The 18762-nt window shown below is 40.2% G+C and overlaps 1 protein-coding gene and 1 long non-coding RNA gene across 12 annotated transcripts in view; one reads left to right on the forward strand and one right to left on the reverse strand.

Moving 5' to 3' along the window:
* Positions 1-18762, forward strand: part of SH3KBP1 (SH3 domain containing kinase binding protein 1) — a 165341-nt gene that overhangs the window by 129680 nt on the left and 16899 nt on the right. For all 11 annotated transcript variants that reach the window (XM_077343098.1, XM_077343105.1, XM_077343097.1 and 8 more), the window contains 6 exons: positions 759-853; positions 9711-9812; positions 11791-11842; positions 13177-13257; positions 15267-15429; positions 16925-17010. In XM_077343098.1, coding sequence (XP_077199213.1) covers positions 759-853; positions 9711-9812; positions 11791-11842; positions 13177-13257; positions 15267-15429; positions 16925-17010 — 579 coding nt within the window. The remainder of the gene's footprint in view (positions 1-758; positions 854-9710; positions 9813-11790; positions 11843-13176; positions 13258-15266; positions 15430-16924; positions 17011-18762) is intronic.
* Positions 13517-18762, reverse strand: part of LOC143840083 (uncharacterized) — a 63774-nt gene continuing 58528 nt past the window's right edge. The window contains exons 5-6 of the long non-coding RNA XR_013232016.1: positions 17288-17507; positions 13517-13610 (exon numbers count right to left, since the gene is read on the reverse strand). This is a non-coding gene — a long non-coding RNA (uncharacterized LOC143840083). The remainder of the gene's footprint in view (positions 13611-17287; positions 17508-18762) is intronic.

The following is an 18762-nucleotide window of genomic DNA, read 5'->3' on the forward strand; positions in this document are numbered from 1 at the left end:
ACAGTTCACATAACCTCCCCAAGTGTCACAAAATGATAAACAAAAGACAAGTGGCACTTAAAAGCCCAGTATAATTTCTTCCAATATAGATTTTTGTGACAAAGCTAATGTCATCTTGTACAAAAGTTATATTTTCTACTTTTTATATGTAATATGTTTCAATAGAAAATAAGTTTTTATGTTTAATTGCAATGTATTGGAATCAAGGGCCTATTCTAGCACACTAATAGATTGGAACCATAAAATCCCAACTGGTAACACTCAGGGCCTTCAAAGGTTGAATGTCTGTATTATTGTTAAAATTATATTACTTCTATTGTGCACAATTAAAAAACAACAACTTTAGGAATCAAAAATTTATATCCAGCTGGTAGGTTATTGCCAACCAGTATGCTATGCACTATGTGAACCAATAGACCAACATGTTTCAGCCCTTATAGGGCCTTCTTCAGAGGTCTGGTTTTAACAAACACCAGTTCTTAACACATACAAAATATGTATAGCAGCCAATAAAAGCTCCAAAGTAAGAGCTGTAAAGTATCAGAGTCACTGAATGAAAGACAATGTCTCGTTATCAGTCATTGATATACGTGCATTAATAAGGAAACACACCATTGAAAATTTCGGTTAGCCTTTTGAAGAGAGCTAAAGGAGGCAAGTGTGAAAGTCCCTTTCTGTAAGCTTTACTTATTATTATTTTGAATAAAATGTTTTATTGTAAACATTTTGTAAACATATTGTAAAACATCTGCTTTCAGTAAAGGAGTATTGCAAAGTAATATTTCCATATGAAGCACAGAATGAAGATGAATTGACAATCAAAGAAGGTGATATTGTCACTCTTGTCAATAAGGTAATTCAATATGTTTCTATTAAATGCATCATTTTCATATAAAAATAGCTGTTGACTGTTCACTCACATTACATATTTGTATGTGACTACAACATATAGCATGAGGTGGCATGGGAGATACACTTCAAAAGCATAAAGTTCCATCAGAAAAATACAGATGTAAAATGGCCACTTCCTGTATCTGTTAAAAACATTCTTGCCATATTAAAAAATGTTTCTGTACCATTAGCAGAATCTGCTGAAATCAGCAGAAAAGCTCAAGGAAAAGCTTTTGGGTTAGTCTCAGTTCTCGTGGGTAGAGTGCCAGATTTGCAGCAGGGCTATGATCCATGTGGACAAGGAGCTTCTGTGTTATTTGGCTAGCCCATGTATTTTCGAGGGTACAGCAGGCTAGTAGAACACCCTCCTATGCATGTCTCAGTAACATGTGGCATAATTGCCAGTATGCACTGTTCCTTAATTTTTCTCAAAGCGGGATAGGGTAGTGTGATGTCCAGTGACCACACTGAAGTATTCCTGCTTTTGCTTCCCTATTAGTATTTCATAAGACCACTAGAAGATAAACAAATGAAATTGGTGTGGAACTGGGTAACAATAAGCAATTATTAATGGAGCTAGACAGTATTTACTGGATTTTACTCCAGCAAAAGCATTGCAAACCTCAGCTTTCATACAAAAAGGGTTTTGAGTGGGAGAGAGAGAGAGAGAGAGCAAGTTTATAAGAAATGTTATTGACATAAAATGTAACATGCTCAACTATGACCTGATTTTGTACTGAGACGTGTCTTTGGAGAAGAAATTTTTATATATGTCTGTGTCTCTGCACAGACATACACATGGTATACAAATATATAACGTATTTGTATAAATAACATTTGTTTTATTTATTTAATCATTCACGTTACTTTGTATAGCAAATGATTTTGAATAGGCAGGATGACAGAAGTCTTACAACATTATTTCAAAAGCACTGTATAATATATATATAGCTGTCTTCAGAGCATTTTCCCCCCAAGAACAATCCTGTTAGTTTAAATGTTGCTTTCATGTGGACATTGCAGCTTGCCCATAGAACTGGGGGATATAGTTCTCAATCAATAAAAGGAAAAATAGCTTTCCCAGATAATTTCATTCATGGCTGGAGTTGTTGTTGTTGTTGTTGTTGTTTTTTGTGAACCAGTCATTTAAAAACATGTCACCCAGAAAGAAATCTAAAATATAATAGTCAAGAAAGATGATAATCTCCCCCTCCAAAATAAATCAATATTAATATATTCCTTTATTTGCACAAATTGTTATTTTTCTAGTCTGTCTTCAGTGCCTCTATAGAAACTATTTTTTCATTGCGTCCTTGTCAGGACATGTGCAGCCACAGTTTGATCCAGTTGGAGTTACCCGAGCAGCCTTAGGGGTAGCCCTGTATAAAGCGAGTTGCAGAAGTCTATTTTAGATGCGACCATCGCATGGATCTGTCTGGCTGGGTCTAATTCTGAGAGATAAGATGCAAGCTGTCTTGGCTACCACAGATCAAAAAATGCCAGTCTTTGTGATTTGGGCCTCCATTGATAAGGAGGGATCCCAAGTCACGCCCAAGCTCTTTATGTTAGGTGCCAGTGTTTGTTTCACCCCATCAAATGCTGGAAGCTGTATCACCTGTTTCTCTATGTGGTGGCCCAGCCAAAGCACCTCAATCTTGGCTGGATTCAGTTTCAGCCAGCTCCACTTTAGCCAATCCTCCAAGGCCTCTAGACACCTGGTCAGATTGTCTAGCAATGTTGATGAATGTTTGTCCATTAACAGAAATAGCTGGGTGTCATCCAAATACAGATGACAATGCATCCTGAAATAACAGATCAGCTGGGTAAGGGGATGCATATATATACCAAACAGCATTGGGGAAAGAATGGCTTCCTGTGGGACCCCACAATTGAGGGTCCTATGCTGAGACATACGTTCCCCTACTGTCAACCTCTGTCCCTGATTTTGGAGAAAGGACTTCAGCCATTTCAAGGCTATGTCTCTAATTCCTATCTTGGCAAGGTGGTGGGTCAGTTGTTGACCATGTCAAATGCCATCATCAGATCACATAAAAGTAGCAGCTTCAACCTGCCTAGATCCAGCTTCCTCCGGAGATTGTCAGAGTGACCAAAGCTATCTACCCCATGGCCAGGCTGGAAACCAGACTGGAAAGGGTCAAGTGCTGAAATTTCTTCCAAGAATTCCTGGAGTTTCCCTGCCACCACCCATTCTGTCACCTTACCCAGGAACACTATATGCAAAAATGAGTGGTAGTTGGATGGGCGGTGGGAGCCAGCTCTTGGTTTTTGAATACAAGCTGCACTACTGCTTCTTTCAATCTCTGAGGGAATGTCCCTAAAGTCAGGGACCAGTTAATAATGTCCCAGAGAAGGCCCCAGATCTCCTCACTGCCAGCTTTTACTAACCATGAAGGACATGGGTCAAGAGGGCATGTGGTGGACTGAAGTGGTCAAAAGTAGGACTCTGAAATAGTTGAGAGATCCCAGTGCACATTCTGCATCAAACATAGAAGAAGAAGAAGAAGAAGAAGAAGAAGAAGAAGAAGAAGAAGAAGAAGAAGAAGAAGAAGAAGAAGAAGAAGAAGAAGAAGAGTTGGTTCTTATATGCCGCTTTTCCCTACCCGAAGGAGGCTCAAAGCGGCTTACAGTCACCTTCCCATTCCTCTAGTGGGATAGTCCTGGCAGAGCAACAAGATTTTCTCCATGAAGTAGCTCTAAAAGCCTCACAGCCAATATCCAATTTTTAGATGATCCTAAGGATGTCAACAATCTAATTATCTTAAACAATTGTGCTGAGTGTGAGCTCATGGAGGCAATGGCAGCCACATAGAATTCATTTTTAGTGGCTTTCACTGCCATTTCATAAGCATTCATAAGTGTTTGCATAGCTCTGGTGTATAGCAAGGCTTTGGACAGGAGATGATAAGGCATCGGGGGCAATCTCATTAATAGCATCAAAGAGTCAGGCATGCCAGTTCAGCACCAGCTCATTGACTGAGTGGCCGGAGGGGTGGAACCCACAGAGGATTCCGGAATTCGGCTGGATCCATAAGTCTCCCTGTGTGAGTGTAAATCTGCTCTCTGCCTACCCAGGGAAGGGGTGTCAATCCGAGCCTTCAGGGCATAGTGGTCCAACCATGACATCCTAATTGATTGGATTGGGCTGACATTCACCCCATTTTAAAGATCAAGTCCAGGGTCTGGCCTACTTGATGTGTGGGGCCAGCAACAAATTGGGTGATAACTAGTGTTGCCATGGCTGGCACATAGTCTGAACTCTGTAAGGAGTCAGTTTTCTCTTTGAGGATATTGAAATCCCCCAGATTTAATAGTCTGGATAGCACATCCAGGAACTAGCACCAGGAAGTTTGGCAGGTCATCTTCTGGTGCATTAGGCGGTCAGTACACTGAGCCAAACTCTCCACTGTGTCCCACTCGAGACCCCACATGCTCAATTACTGGGATCTTTGACATGGGGAGAACCCAGAAGGAAAAAGATTCTCTGACTAGCATTGCCACACCCAACTCCCGTCCTCTTGTCTGGGATTGGTGAAGGACTGAAAACCCAGGTGGGACCAGTTGTCCTAGGGCCACTGTCTCGCCAACCCTCACCCAGGTTCCCATCAAGCAAGCCAGTCTGTGTCCAGTCCTGCAAAAAAATCTTTCAGGGTTGAGATCTTATTATTTATGTACCTGATGTTACACAACATCAGTGTCAGAGAGAGGATACTCTTCCCTGCTCCACCACCAGCATCACTTAGGGTGGGACAGATGTTAGAGGGAGCACGAGCCTTGCCATATCTCATGCTCATCCATCTTCCCCACCAGCTCCTTCCACTGCCCCCATCTACTTAGATCCCCAGCCCTTGGCTGGCCTCACCACTCTCCATTGCTCCTTACCTACTCCACCTTCGCCCAGTACCTTAACACAATCCCACTCCCCCTCCCTCGCCCCAATACAGTACAACACTACAATTCTAACAATGGCAATCCTTAATAGCAATATGCTAAACATCTAAATTAAGGTTGCCTTTCTATATTTCCTTTAATAGATAATGTCAAGGTTCATTCCAGTCTATTAAGCCATTTTATAGGAGAATGACACCACAGCAATGGTTACAGTTAAAGTTTTGATGCTGGTTTAAATGTATCATGGATCCTTGCAGCAAAACACCTCCAGAGCATCCCTTGTGCATTTGCCTGTTGGCAACCCTGTTAGGCACTGAAATATACATTGTGTCTTGCAACAGGAAACTTTAGCCTCATGTTAATTAATTTTACCAAGGGAAATAATAAACTGTTTAACATTTTTTAATTGTGTTTTACTGTTGATTGCAACTGTATATTTGAATGCTGTGAACTGCCTCAAGTCAGCATTGCTGAATGGGGCGGTATAAAAATCTAATCTAATTACAAATAAATCTGTAACAGCTCTCTCTCCTTTCCCTCTTTCTGTCAACATTTCTCTCTCTGCTCTTCTTGCTATCTCTCCGTTCCTTTCCACCTATTTTTCTTCCTTCCACTCTCTTTCTTTTCTCATCTTTCTCTGATTCTCAGATCTTTCTCCCTTTCTTTCTACGTCTCTCTCTTCCCTATGCGTTACACCCACCCCCCATGCTAGCACCATTGTATTTCAGACTACAACGGGCTTTAATTCTAGTAGTAATAATATATAAGTAAATAAGAATTTATAGCTATATCAGTGTGACCTATGTTTTTCTGAATTAATTTAAAATAACATTGATAACTTTGGTTAGAGTAATGTATTGGTTCAGTAGAGCCACTGCTTTGCATGCAGAAGGTCCCAGGATTAGCCTTCGTTATGTTTAAGTAAAAGGGTCAGTTGGAGAGCTGCTTCCACTCAGAGTAGACATGTCTTGAGCTGGCCCAAGGCAGCGTCATATGTTTCTGTGCCGCTATTTTATAATCTTAGCCTTTTTATTCAGTTAAAATTAGAATCAGAAGCCCTATCAGATTTTTTAAAGTGTCTGACTTTTAATGCAAGAAGTGAGAGACCCATGGGAGCATCCTATTCTGCCCTTCTGTGATTCTTCCAGCCCCACCTGGTTGTGATAAACAGGTACTTGAGGTAGAAAACACACCTGGCAGTCTAATGGGGAAGGGGGTCTTGTCTTGGAATAGAAAGTATGTCTTGCTCAAGCAGAAAGAACCAGTTTGAATTCCTGGCAACCTCTCCCTAAATAGGATCTAAGCCTGGCATAGAATGCCTTTTTCCTAAGTCCCTGTTCTCAACTGAAGTCGATAGCACGGGGGCTAACTGGCCCTGTGTTCTAACATGTTTTAACCAATTTGATATATTAATATGCTCTCTTTTTTTGCCTCCTAGATTTGGTTGTCAGTTCAGTTGTTTCTCATGAGAGAGAGTCAGCTTGGTGTAGTGGTTAAGGGTGGCAGCTTCTAATCTGGCAAGCCAGATTTGATTCCCCACTCCTCCACATGCAGTCAGCTAGGTGACTACGGGTTAGTCACAGTCCTAATACTGCTGTTCTCGCAGATCAGTCTTGTCAGAGTTCTTTCAGACCCACCTACCTCACAAGGTTTCTGTCGAGGGGAGAGGAAGGGGAGACGATTGTAGGCTGCTTTGAGACTCTTTCTGGTAGAGAAAAGTGGGATATAAACATCAATTCTTCATCATCATAATGCCCAAATTGCCCAAAACGAGAAGCTGGAATAGTTCTGAAAAGTGTATCACAAGTGCATTTTTTGTTTATTCATAGATTGGTCAACCCCTGACGGTATATCCAAATTGTACAAAATCTACATTTCTCTTGTGACAAGTACTATATTGAAAATAATATTCAGGATAGAAACTGAACATTCTTTAAAAGAAATCAAAGGATACCTATTCCCTGGTCTCATGCAGATTGTGATTCATATTGGGGCAAGAAGCTTTATTTAATTTCTATTCAGAGTGCTAGACAGATGGCTCGATGTTTTATAAATAGTAGGAATGATAATAATGAGACATCAAAAAGTGTTAATCTGCTGCAGGCTAAATCAGTTATGTTTAAACATAAGCTATGTTTTTTATTATTTGCTTTTTCATTATCATGGTTTCTGTGCAGTCCCACATGGGACTTCATGATTACAGGCTAGCCACAAAGAAGAGCTTCCAAACTGTTTAAAGAAATATCTAGGCTCCAGGAGTGTTCTCCCTCCCCTCTGTCTACAGAAATCTGTCTACAGAGAGGGTCACATAACAGGTGGGTGAGCACTCCCTCATTGTCTTCTTTCCGCCTTGAGGAGAGGATGTCCTTCTGGAACTGCTTTGTGGGGCTTCAAAAGTGAAGTCCAGTGAGGTTTTTCCCATGAAGAAAATTCAAAACTGTTCCCTATAAACTGGTAGGACACGCAAATTGCTAATTTTAAAACATTTAGATTCATTCATGGATAGCTTGCTCTGCTGAGTGTCCAGTGCTAGCTGCAAGGGATTTGCTGAAAGGGAATTTCTGAATGCCCGATGCACCTGCAGCCTGTTCCTTTTCAACCTGAGTTGCAGACAAGATAGAAACCTGTAACCCTTACAGTGGCTGTGGTCCTTTCTCCAAAACTGGACACACAGGGTGGCAGTGGGGGAAGAGTTGCCATGGCCCTATCAACTCCCTTCTGGGGTTCTTCATGGTGCGGTACTCTCCCCCACTTTGTTTAACATTTTTATGCACCATCTGGCCCAGCTGGTCTGGAGTAATGGGCTAGGTTGTCATCAATATGAGAATGACACCCAGCTCTATCGCCTAATCATGGACAACCACCCGGACTCCCTCCCAGATACATTTTCCAGATGTTTGGAAGCTATAGTTAAATGGTTAGAGCAGAGTCGCCTGAAACTCAACCTCTCCAAGACAGAGGTCTTGTGGCTGGGCAGGAAGACGGCAGATCAGGAACTACACCTACCCTCCTTGGCTGGGTACAGCTTAACATCACAACCTTTGCCAGGAATTTGGGGGTAATCTTGGTTGCCTCCCTTTCTATGGAGGCCCAGGTCACGGGAGTAGCATGCTTGACTATTTTCCACCTGCATCAGATGAAGCTGCTAGCACCCTATCTCTCCCCGGACTACTTGGCCACAGTCATCCATGCAATGGTCTCCTGCAGACTAGATTTCTGTAACTTGCTCTACCGGAGCCTATCCTTGTCCTTGACCAGGAAATTGCAGCTGGTGCAAAATGTGGCTGCTAGGGTCCTCATGGGAAACATCTTGATGGACCCATATCCAGCCTGTACTGAAGCAGCTTCATTGGTTTCAGGTTGCGACTGGATCAAGTTCAAAGTTTTGGAATTAACCTTTAAGGCCACCCACAGTCTGGGCCCCTCATATCTGCGGGACTGCCTATTTCCTTATGTTCCCTGCAGGGCCTTGCACTCTGCAGGTATGAATCTGTTGGAGGTTCCTGGCCCAAGAAAGATTTTCATGGCCTTGACCAGGGCCAGGGCCCTTTCAGTCCTGGCCCGCTATCTGGTGGAATGAGCTCCTAGGAGAGCTGCGGGCCCTATCAAAGCTTTCACAGTTCTGCAGGGCCTACAAAATGGAGTTCTTCTGCTGAGTTTTTTGTTGGGGCCAGGGCAAGAAAGATCTAGGCCACCCATAGTTACATGAGATCTTAGATCCCCCTGAGATAGCCCCCCTGAGTAATTTATTCTAGGAGGTCTGTTGAACCAGGGGTGGGAGGGAGAGGTTGCCGCTAGGGATAGTGGCTACTGGGTTTTTATTATTTTAACTGGGGGATTTAATGATTATTATTGGATTTTATTGTGGGGAAACTCCTTTGTGAACTACTACGAGCCATTTTGAAAGTGGCAGTATAGAAGCTGAAATATAAATAAAATCCTTCTGAATGATGGGTTTTTCCCTGAGGCAGAGCTGCAGAGAGCTGCTTGAGAGCTACCTGGCTGACAGCCATTACTGATTCCCAACTGCTTAGAGTCATCCTCTCCCCCACCACACCACACCACACACACAGATGATGTGCCAGCTTTCAGCTGAGAGCTAGATCGGCTTCATTCAATTCACCCTCCACAAATGGTGTTTGGAATAAGATGACTTTACATGCCTTCCTAAGTGCAATGAGTGAAGGTACCCTCATCGCTTATTCTTCCAGAGCACTCTAAAGGATTGGGCCCACCATGGGAAACACTTGTGCTCATGCTGGAGCACTACAGACAGTTCTAGGGGGAGGGCACCTTAAGGAGGGAACTGTTTGAAGAATGTAACTTTTCAGGGGAATACACTGGGATATGCATTTTGATAAAGCTGACAACACTAGTCTGTAAAGGGTTTAAAAGTAATAACCAGTTTTTAAAATTGGGCCAGAAACCAACAATTAGCTGGTGAAGTAGGAGAAGAAATGAAGTTAGGTGTTCCACGTAGCTGATCCAGTAGAGGAGCCTTGCTGCTATATCTTGTACCAACTGGAGATTCCAAGAACTCTTCAGAGGCAGCCCCATATGGAATGTGCTTCAGTAGCTCATTCTGGAAGTTACGATAGCATGTATGAGTGTAACCAGATCAACAGGATGTAAATAAGGTACCAGTTTACAAGCTAGAGATAATTGAAAGAAGGTACGATCAACCTGTTTAACAAGGGTGCATTGAGGAGGAAATTTATCTTATATGGATAGCTGTAACATTTTAGATATCAGGGTATCACTGATGCCACTATAACAAAATCAGTGACATAATGAAGTTTGTTTTGTATGCATCTGTTTTAGTTCTTCTGAAATACACTATTTTAAATGTGTCCGTATATGTACATGTATGTAATCATAATGTCATTGGTTTTTTTTCTTATATGCCACAGGATTGCGTTGATGCTGGCTGGTGGGAAGGAGAGCTCAGTGGCAAACGAGGAGTATTTCCAGATAACTTTGTTAAGCTTCTTCATTCTGATTTTGAAAAAGAGGTAGGAACATTTTTTTTGGTCACTTTCCTTTGTAATAGAGATTGGTACTTAAGTCATTCATACAGTCATGTGTACTAATGAGAGAAAATATGAAACCACCTGCTTTAAACATGTGTCACCTTATTTTACAGTAGTCTTAATTGAATGTATCATTTCTGAAAGAAAATGAAGAATGTTCTGTTATAGCACCTTTCTATCATTGTTTTGGCCATGGAAATATTAAATCATAGAGATATATTTGAATACATTTGGGAAAGTATAGAATGCAAACATACAGCATTATTCAAAAGTACAGCATTGCACAGATAACATAGTTCCCATGAAAACAACTTCATCCTAGTTAATAGGGATTTATCCCCAAGAAACCAGTTTGAGTGATGTATTTTTTGTTTAGAAAATGTTTTTCAAGTTCAGCTGCATAAGGTAGAAAATATCTCCTAATAAGACTTAAACTATCTCATAGCTGAATGTTGAACGAAGCACATCACTTTTTGTGAGACAGCTGATACTTGGGCGAATTGTAGGCCTCAGAAATGAATTCCTCATGGTCTAACACTCTTTGAGCAGCTATACATCTTCAACACTAGAAGCTGGTATAATTCTAGAATATAAAATGGAGTAAAGAAGGCATCTTGTATGTCTCTTGTATGGAACTATATCTCCAGAACATGTGGATTTGGCCAGGCGTTGGGCTAATAAAGTGGTAGCTCAGCAGTGGTGGGCTTAAAATCACCCAGGTATCACTCATAGACTGCAAGACCTATTTAGGGAAGATGGTGTACATTTGTCTAATTGGGGGACATATATTTGGCTGGATGATTTGTGTTCTGCAGTGCTGGTTTGGCTACAAAGTGAGAGTTGGTGGAAACTTGGGGGGAAATATCCCTTCCCCAATGCTCAATGGTGGGTATAAGATTTTTTTGGGCAGGGCCAAGCTTGTATGTTGGCTCCCCACGGTGTGGGGGCTACCGTAAGGGGCCATGAGGATGTGGGCCAGAAAGCACTCCAACAGGAGGTGAAAGGGCTGTGGTTCGCATTTTCGGGAGGCTGGGGAACCCAACAGAGGCTGACACCTAGTGGGTTCCTCAAATCGCCATCTCCTGTGGGATGGCAGGCTTACTTCCAATGTGAACAATATTCTCCTGCACAAGCAATGCAATGCTCGTTGATTCTGCTTAATCTTAACATTTATATCTCCTCTAGATTCACATAAGGTGTGACCTTATCTTAGACTGTATTGTGGCTGTTACAGTACAAGAACTATTTCCAATTTGTTTCTACTTCTGTCTCTTCCAAGCAATATTACAGTATTACCTTAGCACTAAATAGAAATGAGTATTCTATTATATTATAGATTTCTGGAATAATTAGACCCCAAAGTGTCCGTGATCAATTTTTTGTCAGTTGGGTGCACCTGTCTTTCTCTATATTTAAAAACCACCTTGAGCAGGGAAAGGAATTTAAATCTGGTTCATCAGGTATGTTTAATAGCCACTGTATTGAAGCCTTATTTGAGTTGGGATTGATTGAACAAGGGCAAATAGTAGGCAGAGCCTGTACTGGTTTTTGGCTGTGTCTTCCGCAAATGGGAAAATAGACATACAAGAGCAAATAATCAAACCATACCATCAGTAGAGCATTTCCTATTATATTTGCTTACTGTTTCTGTACATTTTCTTTTGGTTTATGTAGTGCTTATGTATTTTCCAAAATAGCTTTGGGTGTTCCTTCACTGTACTGCCTGGTACACAGGCGTCATGTTGGATGGAGACTTTCATTTTTTATCTTTAGGAAACAATTCTTTTGTGTATTGAATTGGCAATCATGGTTTTCTGTGAGGTTTACCTTCTCTTTAAAACTCTACTTATTACTTTAGTAAAAACATTACAGCATTTCTTTATCTCCTCAAGGTGTAAGTATAAAATAAATCAGCATAAATTCTTAATGGTAATCTTGTGGTTATTTCTTTTTGCTTCAGCGACCTAAGAAACCACCACCTCCATCGGCTCCTTCCATAAAACAAGGATTAGGTAATGCACTGCTGTCGTATGATAAACATCAGTAAAGATAGCTTATAGACAGACCGTTTTTCTGTCTCTTACTGCAGACTGTCAGGATCACTATCCACCATTCCATTTAAGAATTGTTAAACCACAGGTCATTTGTGATAGGTTACTGTAGCATTTTCAGGGTCATTTATGTCAGTACAAAACTGTGAAAATTGGGAAGAAATCAAGCCCCAGTACAGTTAGATGAGAAACTGGCATGTGTTCCATTTTCCCAAATTAAATTAGGCAGGGAGGGTTGATCAATGTCTTCCCGCAGGGGTTATATTTCAATTCAATGTAGTTTTATACACTTTCTTTCTGGCATCCAGCAGCGTAGAAGACTTTTGACTTTATGGCATAGGTTACTGTTTATCCAGAAATCTCTCCAAATTGTTTATGAGCAACAATATAGCCTTGCCATCTAGTGGTTGCTATGGAAAAACACTAACTATGGGTGGATAGCTCTGTTGGTCTGAAGCTTCAGTGGCACATCTAAGACCAACAACGTTTTGTTCAAGACATAAGGTTTCGTGTGCATGCACATTTCTTCAATTGAAATTGAAGCCATGTTTCTTTAGAATAATGCACTGATTTATCTTGCCAAAACTAGCAAACTATACAGTAGTGGTGAATAAACACGGTTTTATTTTCTAAACGAAGACTGTCTGTGTACTGCTTTCCCAAGTAAGAATCAGTTACCTTCAGGAAAACAGCACCTGTGTAGCGCCTTGTACAGGGCAAAGCTTCACAACAGCACCCTCTACACAACTGTATCACTCTCTCTTTGTCCTTTAAAGGCCACTGGATTAACCTTTGTCAGGAGTATCACCAGATAAAGTTCACCAGATAAAATGGCAGCATCACAGTATATGTACTAATCCATTCTTCATATTTTGTTCACCTAAGAGCTTTTTTGAAAAAATACGTCTCCTGTTTGGATTAACGTATTATTGACAAGCTACTGGCAGGTGTCCTACTATTCGATTCAGCGATGTTTGAAGACCTTTTCCTGCCTTGGGAGCCTTTTCTTCTGGCAGGAGGAAGCCTCCTTGGGATGGCACTTCACATTTTGCTGAGAAGAGTGTTACGATAGATGTCATCATGTCCATTTAAATAATCTCTGGCACAAAGTAAGGCACAAGATGGCTGGCTCTGAGGAAGGAGGCCCTCAACACCTCTTTGTGCTAGAGGAAGGCTCTGCCATTATTAGAACAGATTCATAGATAGGATTCAGGACAGATTCATAGACAATGCCAATGTGTGCGTGTTTGTTTGTTTTACCTTTTCCTTAACAACTGAATTTTGATTCTTGACAGCTGTCACAGATAGAAAGCATGAAATCAAAAAGATTCCCCCTGAAAGACCGGAATGTCTTCCTCATCGAACAGAAGAAAAAGGTAGGGAATTAATTTCTAAGTGAAAGAGTGTGTTTCAGTCCATATTTTCTAAGCTATTAGCAGAGTGGCCAGATCAATACATTGTATGTCTTTCTGGTCCCAATCTGTGTTATTTCACCTCTTAGTTTCATGTACTACTGGATATTGGTAGAGATCCTGTTACAAATTCCAGAAACAGGCAAATTCCAGAAAAACTCCAGCTTTAGTGCTGCTAAGAGAGCACTGTGTGGGCAAACTGCAAAGAAGCCGTTTCAAGTATTGGTTCAGGCATAATCTTCACCCTGTGCATCACTCCTTGAATAGACCAAAGGGGATCCTTACTTTTTGTGCTTACTCTTCTCCTTATGGACAACCTGAAATTAAAAGAGTTCTGTTTATAGGTCTTTCATGAAAAACCAAGTATGAGTACAAGTTTTGTGCTGAAACTGAATTCTCAGGTGAATAATTAGGACTGTGACAAATGAGGGAGGGAGATTAACTCCCTGTCCCATGTCATATTTCTGACTGGAATATTTTTGAGAAGTTGTCTTGTTGAGAAAACTGTGTGTGTGTGTGTGTGTGTCTTAAGCCCTGTTTTCACACACATCATAATCCTAACCTGAATGGTCTCCCGAATGTCTGAGAAAGAAGTTGCAAAAATTGTTGTAGACTCCATACACAGAAGTCCCAGCATGTGTTTGGCCTGAGAGGACCTGGGATAGACCTGTAAACTGTGTCATGTGTAATCATAGCCCTGAGAGGAACAGCAAGGCACAGTCATTCAGAATGGAATATTTCTGGCAGGTGCCGTGTCCTGTCTCTTCTTCTGGAAGAAGGGTGGAAAAACTGTTCCAAATATCTGACTATGGTAAATACAGAACACACAGGGCCTGGTAGCAGTCATGGAGCCAGGCAAGCTCATGTGAGGCGTTTTTCTTTCTCCTGCTGGACCAAGAGGATAGGAAGAGGATGCACTTTTTGTTCTCTTGCAAGAGGCAAAGTATAAAAGCCTTTGCTAGGCAACTAACTATACAATATGTTAGAGATTCAAGATAAAACCTCCTCTGAACAGCAGCAGCTTAGGACAGGCAGGAAGTGTATTTCTACTGTTACCATGGTGCAGGAAGAAGGAGTTTTAAACCTTTTCCCCCAGCTCCTTTTCCAAGTGTAAATCAGCCACATGGTTCCTTTGTCCTTTGCTCCTCACCACAACCTTTCCCCCACTTTTACCTCTTGATTCTAGTCCCTCTTATTTCCTGGTTTGGCCTATGGAACATCATGTGCCATTTTGAACTTTAGGAATAGAGATTGGAGAGGGCAGAGTTTAGGGAGGGGAGAGACGTCAGCAGGGATATGATACATACAGACTATCCTTCAAAGCAGCCATTTTCTCCAGGGGAAGTGATTTCCATCACTCAAAGATCAGTTATAATACTGAAGAACTCCAGGCCTCACGTACTCTCTACAACAATACAAAATGCAATCTGATCATTGGGGACCTTTTCCCTGTGATTTCTGGACTTGCACAGTCATGGATTCCTTTTAGTCCCTCCTTCCCAATTTTTAAGAAGTTTTCATATTTTTATTGAAATCCCAAGTTTGCATAAAGATATACCCTTACGTGGCCTTTCATAATGGCTAGAGAAAGGTTTGAGTATGAGTATAAATTATTTATTTGTTTTTCCAATTAGAAATGGTGTCCAAAACTTAGATTTGGTTTGAGAGAGTTCTCGCATAACCTTAAAACTGTTAGTGTATTTATACTGATATATATTGTACTCCACTGAGCAAAATGGTCCAGCCTAAGAGCAACTTAAATTACAACAAGACTGTACAAAGGTAGGATACCTTTGTAGAAAAAAAATTCTTCCTCCAGCCTAAGATAGGAATTGTTATTGTCTCAGGGAGGAGTAGTGAGTTACATTGTTCATTTATCAGTATTTATCACTTCTCAAGGTATAGAGATTGGTATGTAAGAGAGTTCTACTTAATGATGTCTTTGTTTTTTTGGGGGGGAAATTGATTTAAAGAAAGACCAGAGAGAGATCAGAAACTGTTAGATTTACAGAAGCCTTCTGTTCCTGCAATACCACCGAAGAAACCTCGACCACCGAAAACAAACTCTTTGAACAGGCCTGGTACATTGCCTCCGAGGAGACCAGAAAGACCAATTGTGCCTCTGACCCATACAAGGTATTGTTTCTTCTAGCACTTCCTGGTAGAAGTCATGACCATGTGGATAAAGATATTTTCCAGTTCTTACGATGCAAGTTTTAATTTTATAATATATTTTATTTATTTTTAGATTTATACCCTACCATTCTCCAGAGGGCTCATGGCAGCTTACAACAGAGTTAAAATGTGCAGTAATTAAATATAATATTGGTTTTAAAAACTAAAATTCAGTTTTAAAATTCAACCAATTCAGTTATAAAAAATCTATGGCCACCTCTTCTTGCATAGAGCATTGAGGTGAACTACCGACTGGGGCAACAGGGGGTCCTGTTCTAGTCTCTGCATCTTAGAAAGGATACAGAATAATCATGGAGAATGAGCATCCTCCATATGAAGCAAGCCTTAGAACATGTGGGGCTTTTTAGCTAAGGAAAAAATGATTGAGAGGTGACATGATAGAGGGTCTAGAAAAATATACTTCGTATAGGAGAAGTGGGTGAAAAACAGAGCAGTGTAGTGGTTGGAGTGCTGGACTAAGATTTGGAAGGTTGGGTGTCATTGAGCCGTTCATGCACTGTCAGCCTAAATTCCATAAGAACGTAAAATGAAGTTTTGGGTCTCCATGAGAAGAATGGTGATGTATTTTTAAGTATTTTTTTAAAAACTTTTTCCCCATAGTACTGGAACCAGGGGTCACCTTATGAAACATTGTTAATTCAAGATAGTCACAGACAATACCTATGGAACTCATTGCTATAAAATGTGGTGAAAGCCACTGGCTGAGATTTAAAAGAGGGCTGGGTAGATTTGTGGAGGTTGGGTCTGTTTGCTGGCTCTTGAACATGATAGCTGAATAGAATATCTATATTCAAAGGCACACCATCTCTGATTTTCGGACACTGGTGAGTGGTTAGCAAGTGAGGGCTGTGACTCCCCACTGTTACAAACAGGATGCTCAGCTTGGTGGACCACTTGACTGATGCAGTATCTATTCTTATGTTCATGTGAAGTCAGCAGTAAGTGATAGGGAGACCAATCATAATGAAGGAGCATCCGCCAGCTGCTGAAAACTGGAGAAATCTTACTCTCATCATCACTGCGTGACATTTTCTCTTATCTGTTAATAAGTCTACACAGTTATGTTATTTGTTTACATGATTTGGAGGGGCAATATATATATATGTATGTATGTATGTATATGTATTTGAAAATATTAGTAGGTATGTTTACCTGCTTTTTGACTTTTTCATTTCAAGATGCTGATAGTATTTGAGAAATTGTTTAGGACTTTGGTGTGTCTAAAATAGGCCCATTTGACAGGTGCTAAAGAGAAACAAGATAAGGTTAATCCAAGCAGTATGTTGGTTTATGAGAGATGACTTTCTCTGACAGCTTGCTGTGACCCCAGAGCTGTGTAAGAGGAATGCTTCGTTCCTCTGCTAGTTAGATGCAAGTTAAAATTTTAATGTTAGCAGGCAATTCTAGTGAATGTCACTTTTGTTTCAAAATACAGGAGTGATATTCCAAAAGTAGATATAGCGGGCTGCACACTGTCCAGCACCTTAGAGAAAGACGCCACAGAAAGAAGCAATGACATTGGTAAGTTGAGGGTTCTTTTTTTATATAACCTACCTTATAAAGTCATCTTATGACCACGTTTCCAGCTGCTTATGCTCTTCTGCACTATTAGTACAAGCATACATTTTGTGATAACATTTTAATTAGTAGTTATGTAATTGGGTATTGGGAGGTATTGGGAACTAGATCCAAAACTGTTGATTTTTTAACAGTAGCTCAATAAAAAATCATATTTTTGTGTGATTGCAGATAGTTTATATTTAGGGTTTTTTAAAGCTAGGATTTTAAAATATATTACCTGAAGTAGTTGCTGCCATTTTTACAAAGAATTGTTGATCTCTGTAGTAGCCAAGCAACTGATCAGCTGTCCTGAATCACTTCGAGTTAAACTTTGAAGACTAAAGATACAGTCTGATGTTTTTTCCCCCTTCATGAGTTTAGTATCCATTAGAGCTGTGTTCCAAGTTGCTGGTATAGTGGACTTCTGAAAATGAGGTGTCCTGACCATGGTCATATATCTGAAAGCAAAGACAGGGACAGTGTCGCTTGCAGATGGAAATATTCCAATGTCATCTGCTTCAGTCACTCAGTTCAATAACAACTGTGCTGCAGCAGACATGTTTTTGTAAGAGGCAGACTCTTTGTATCCTAAATTGTAAGCATTACTACAGCTCATTGGTGGCATGCACTGTTATTTTTATGTTGTGGTTTCTTCATAGAGACATGTTGATAGAATGTTATGCTGCAATTAACTAACCCATCTTTTCTTCACACTTGGCAATTTTGCATTTATTTGCAACTGTTGTGCTAACATTTAAAAATAAGATTGCAGTCCTAAACACACTCACTTGGAAGTAAGTTCACCCTGCAGGACTTAATTCCAGATTGGAATATTTAGAATCAAGTGGTGATTTGCTCTCAGATTTTACGTCTGCTTCATATAGGTTTCTCCCCCCCCCCAGCTGCTACATAGAATCTCTAATACTGAAGCAATTGTTAAGTTCATAAAGGTTAAGTTCATAAAATTCATAAGGTCAGACTCACTAATAGTAGTACAATGTGCTTGTAAAAACCAATAAAGTACAAATAAACAGCCTGAATACTTAAATGGGTATATTTATTATGTTTCCTCATTAAAATCGCAATAATGATGCTGTGTGGTTCTTTTTCGTGTAAAGTCTTTATTGTAGTTAGTACAAATGCTATTAATAATTTCATATCCTACAAAATACTTAGAGTATACTTAGCAAGTAATGACAGGTAGATTTTAGCAGTGAGCAAAAGGCTGTGTGAAAATTATAATAATAGCAATAAATCATAAGATTTCTGCATGTTTTGGAAGCATAAATGAAGACTCAACAGCAAATCACAATTCCCTAATTTGAAAATCAACAGGAAATCAGGACTCCCTAATTTGTGAAATGAAAAAGAAACCAGGAACGCTCCATTATAGAGTACATAGCAGGCCACTTAAATTTTCATGAGATTTTTTAAAGGTGTTTTTTTTAGATCAAGAAAATTAAATAAACTGAAATATGGCATTGTACAGTTAATTATACATGGAAGTGAATTGTTTAGAACCCTTAATGGATTTCCTAATGATTTTGAGGGTGGAGAGAGAGTGTGTGTGGAATACATTGTTGTTGTTCGTAATGTTACACTGTGAATGAAAATGGGAGAGAATAGAGAAATACTTGAGAAAAATCTATATTCTTAAATGGATTGAGGGCAGAATGGGACTAAAGTGAAATGCATGCAAGGCAAGAAACGGCC

The sequence above is a fragment of the Paroedura picta genome, chromosome 6, assembly GCF_049243985.1.
Source record: "Paroedura picta isolate Pp20150507F chromosome 6, Ppicta_v3.0, whole genome shotgun sequence".
Classification (NCBI taxonomy): Eukaryota; Metazoa; Chordata; class Lepidosauria; order Squamata; family Gekkonidae; genus Paroedura; species Paroedura picta.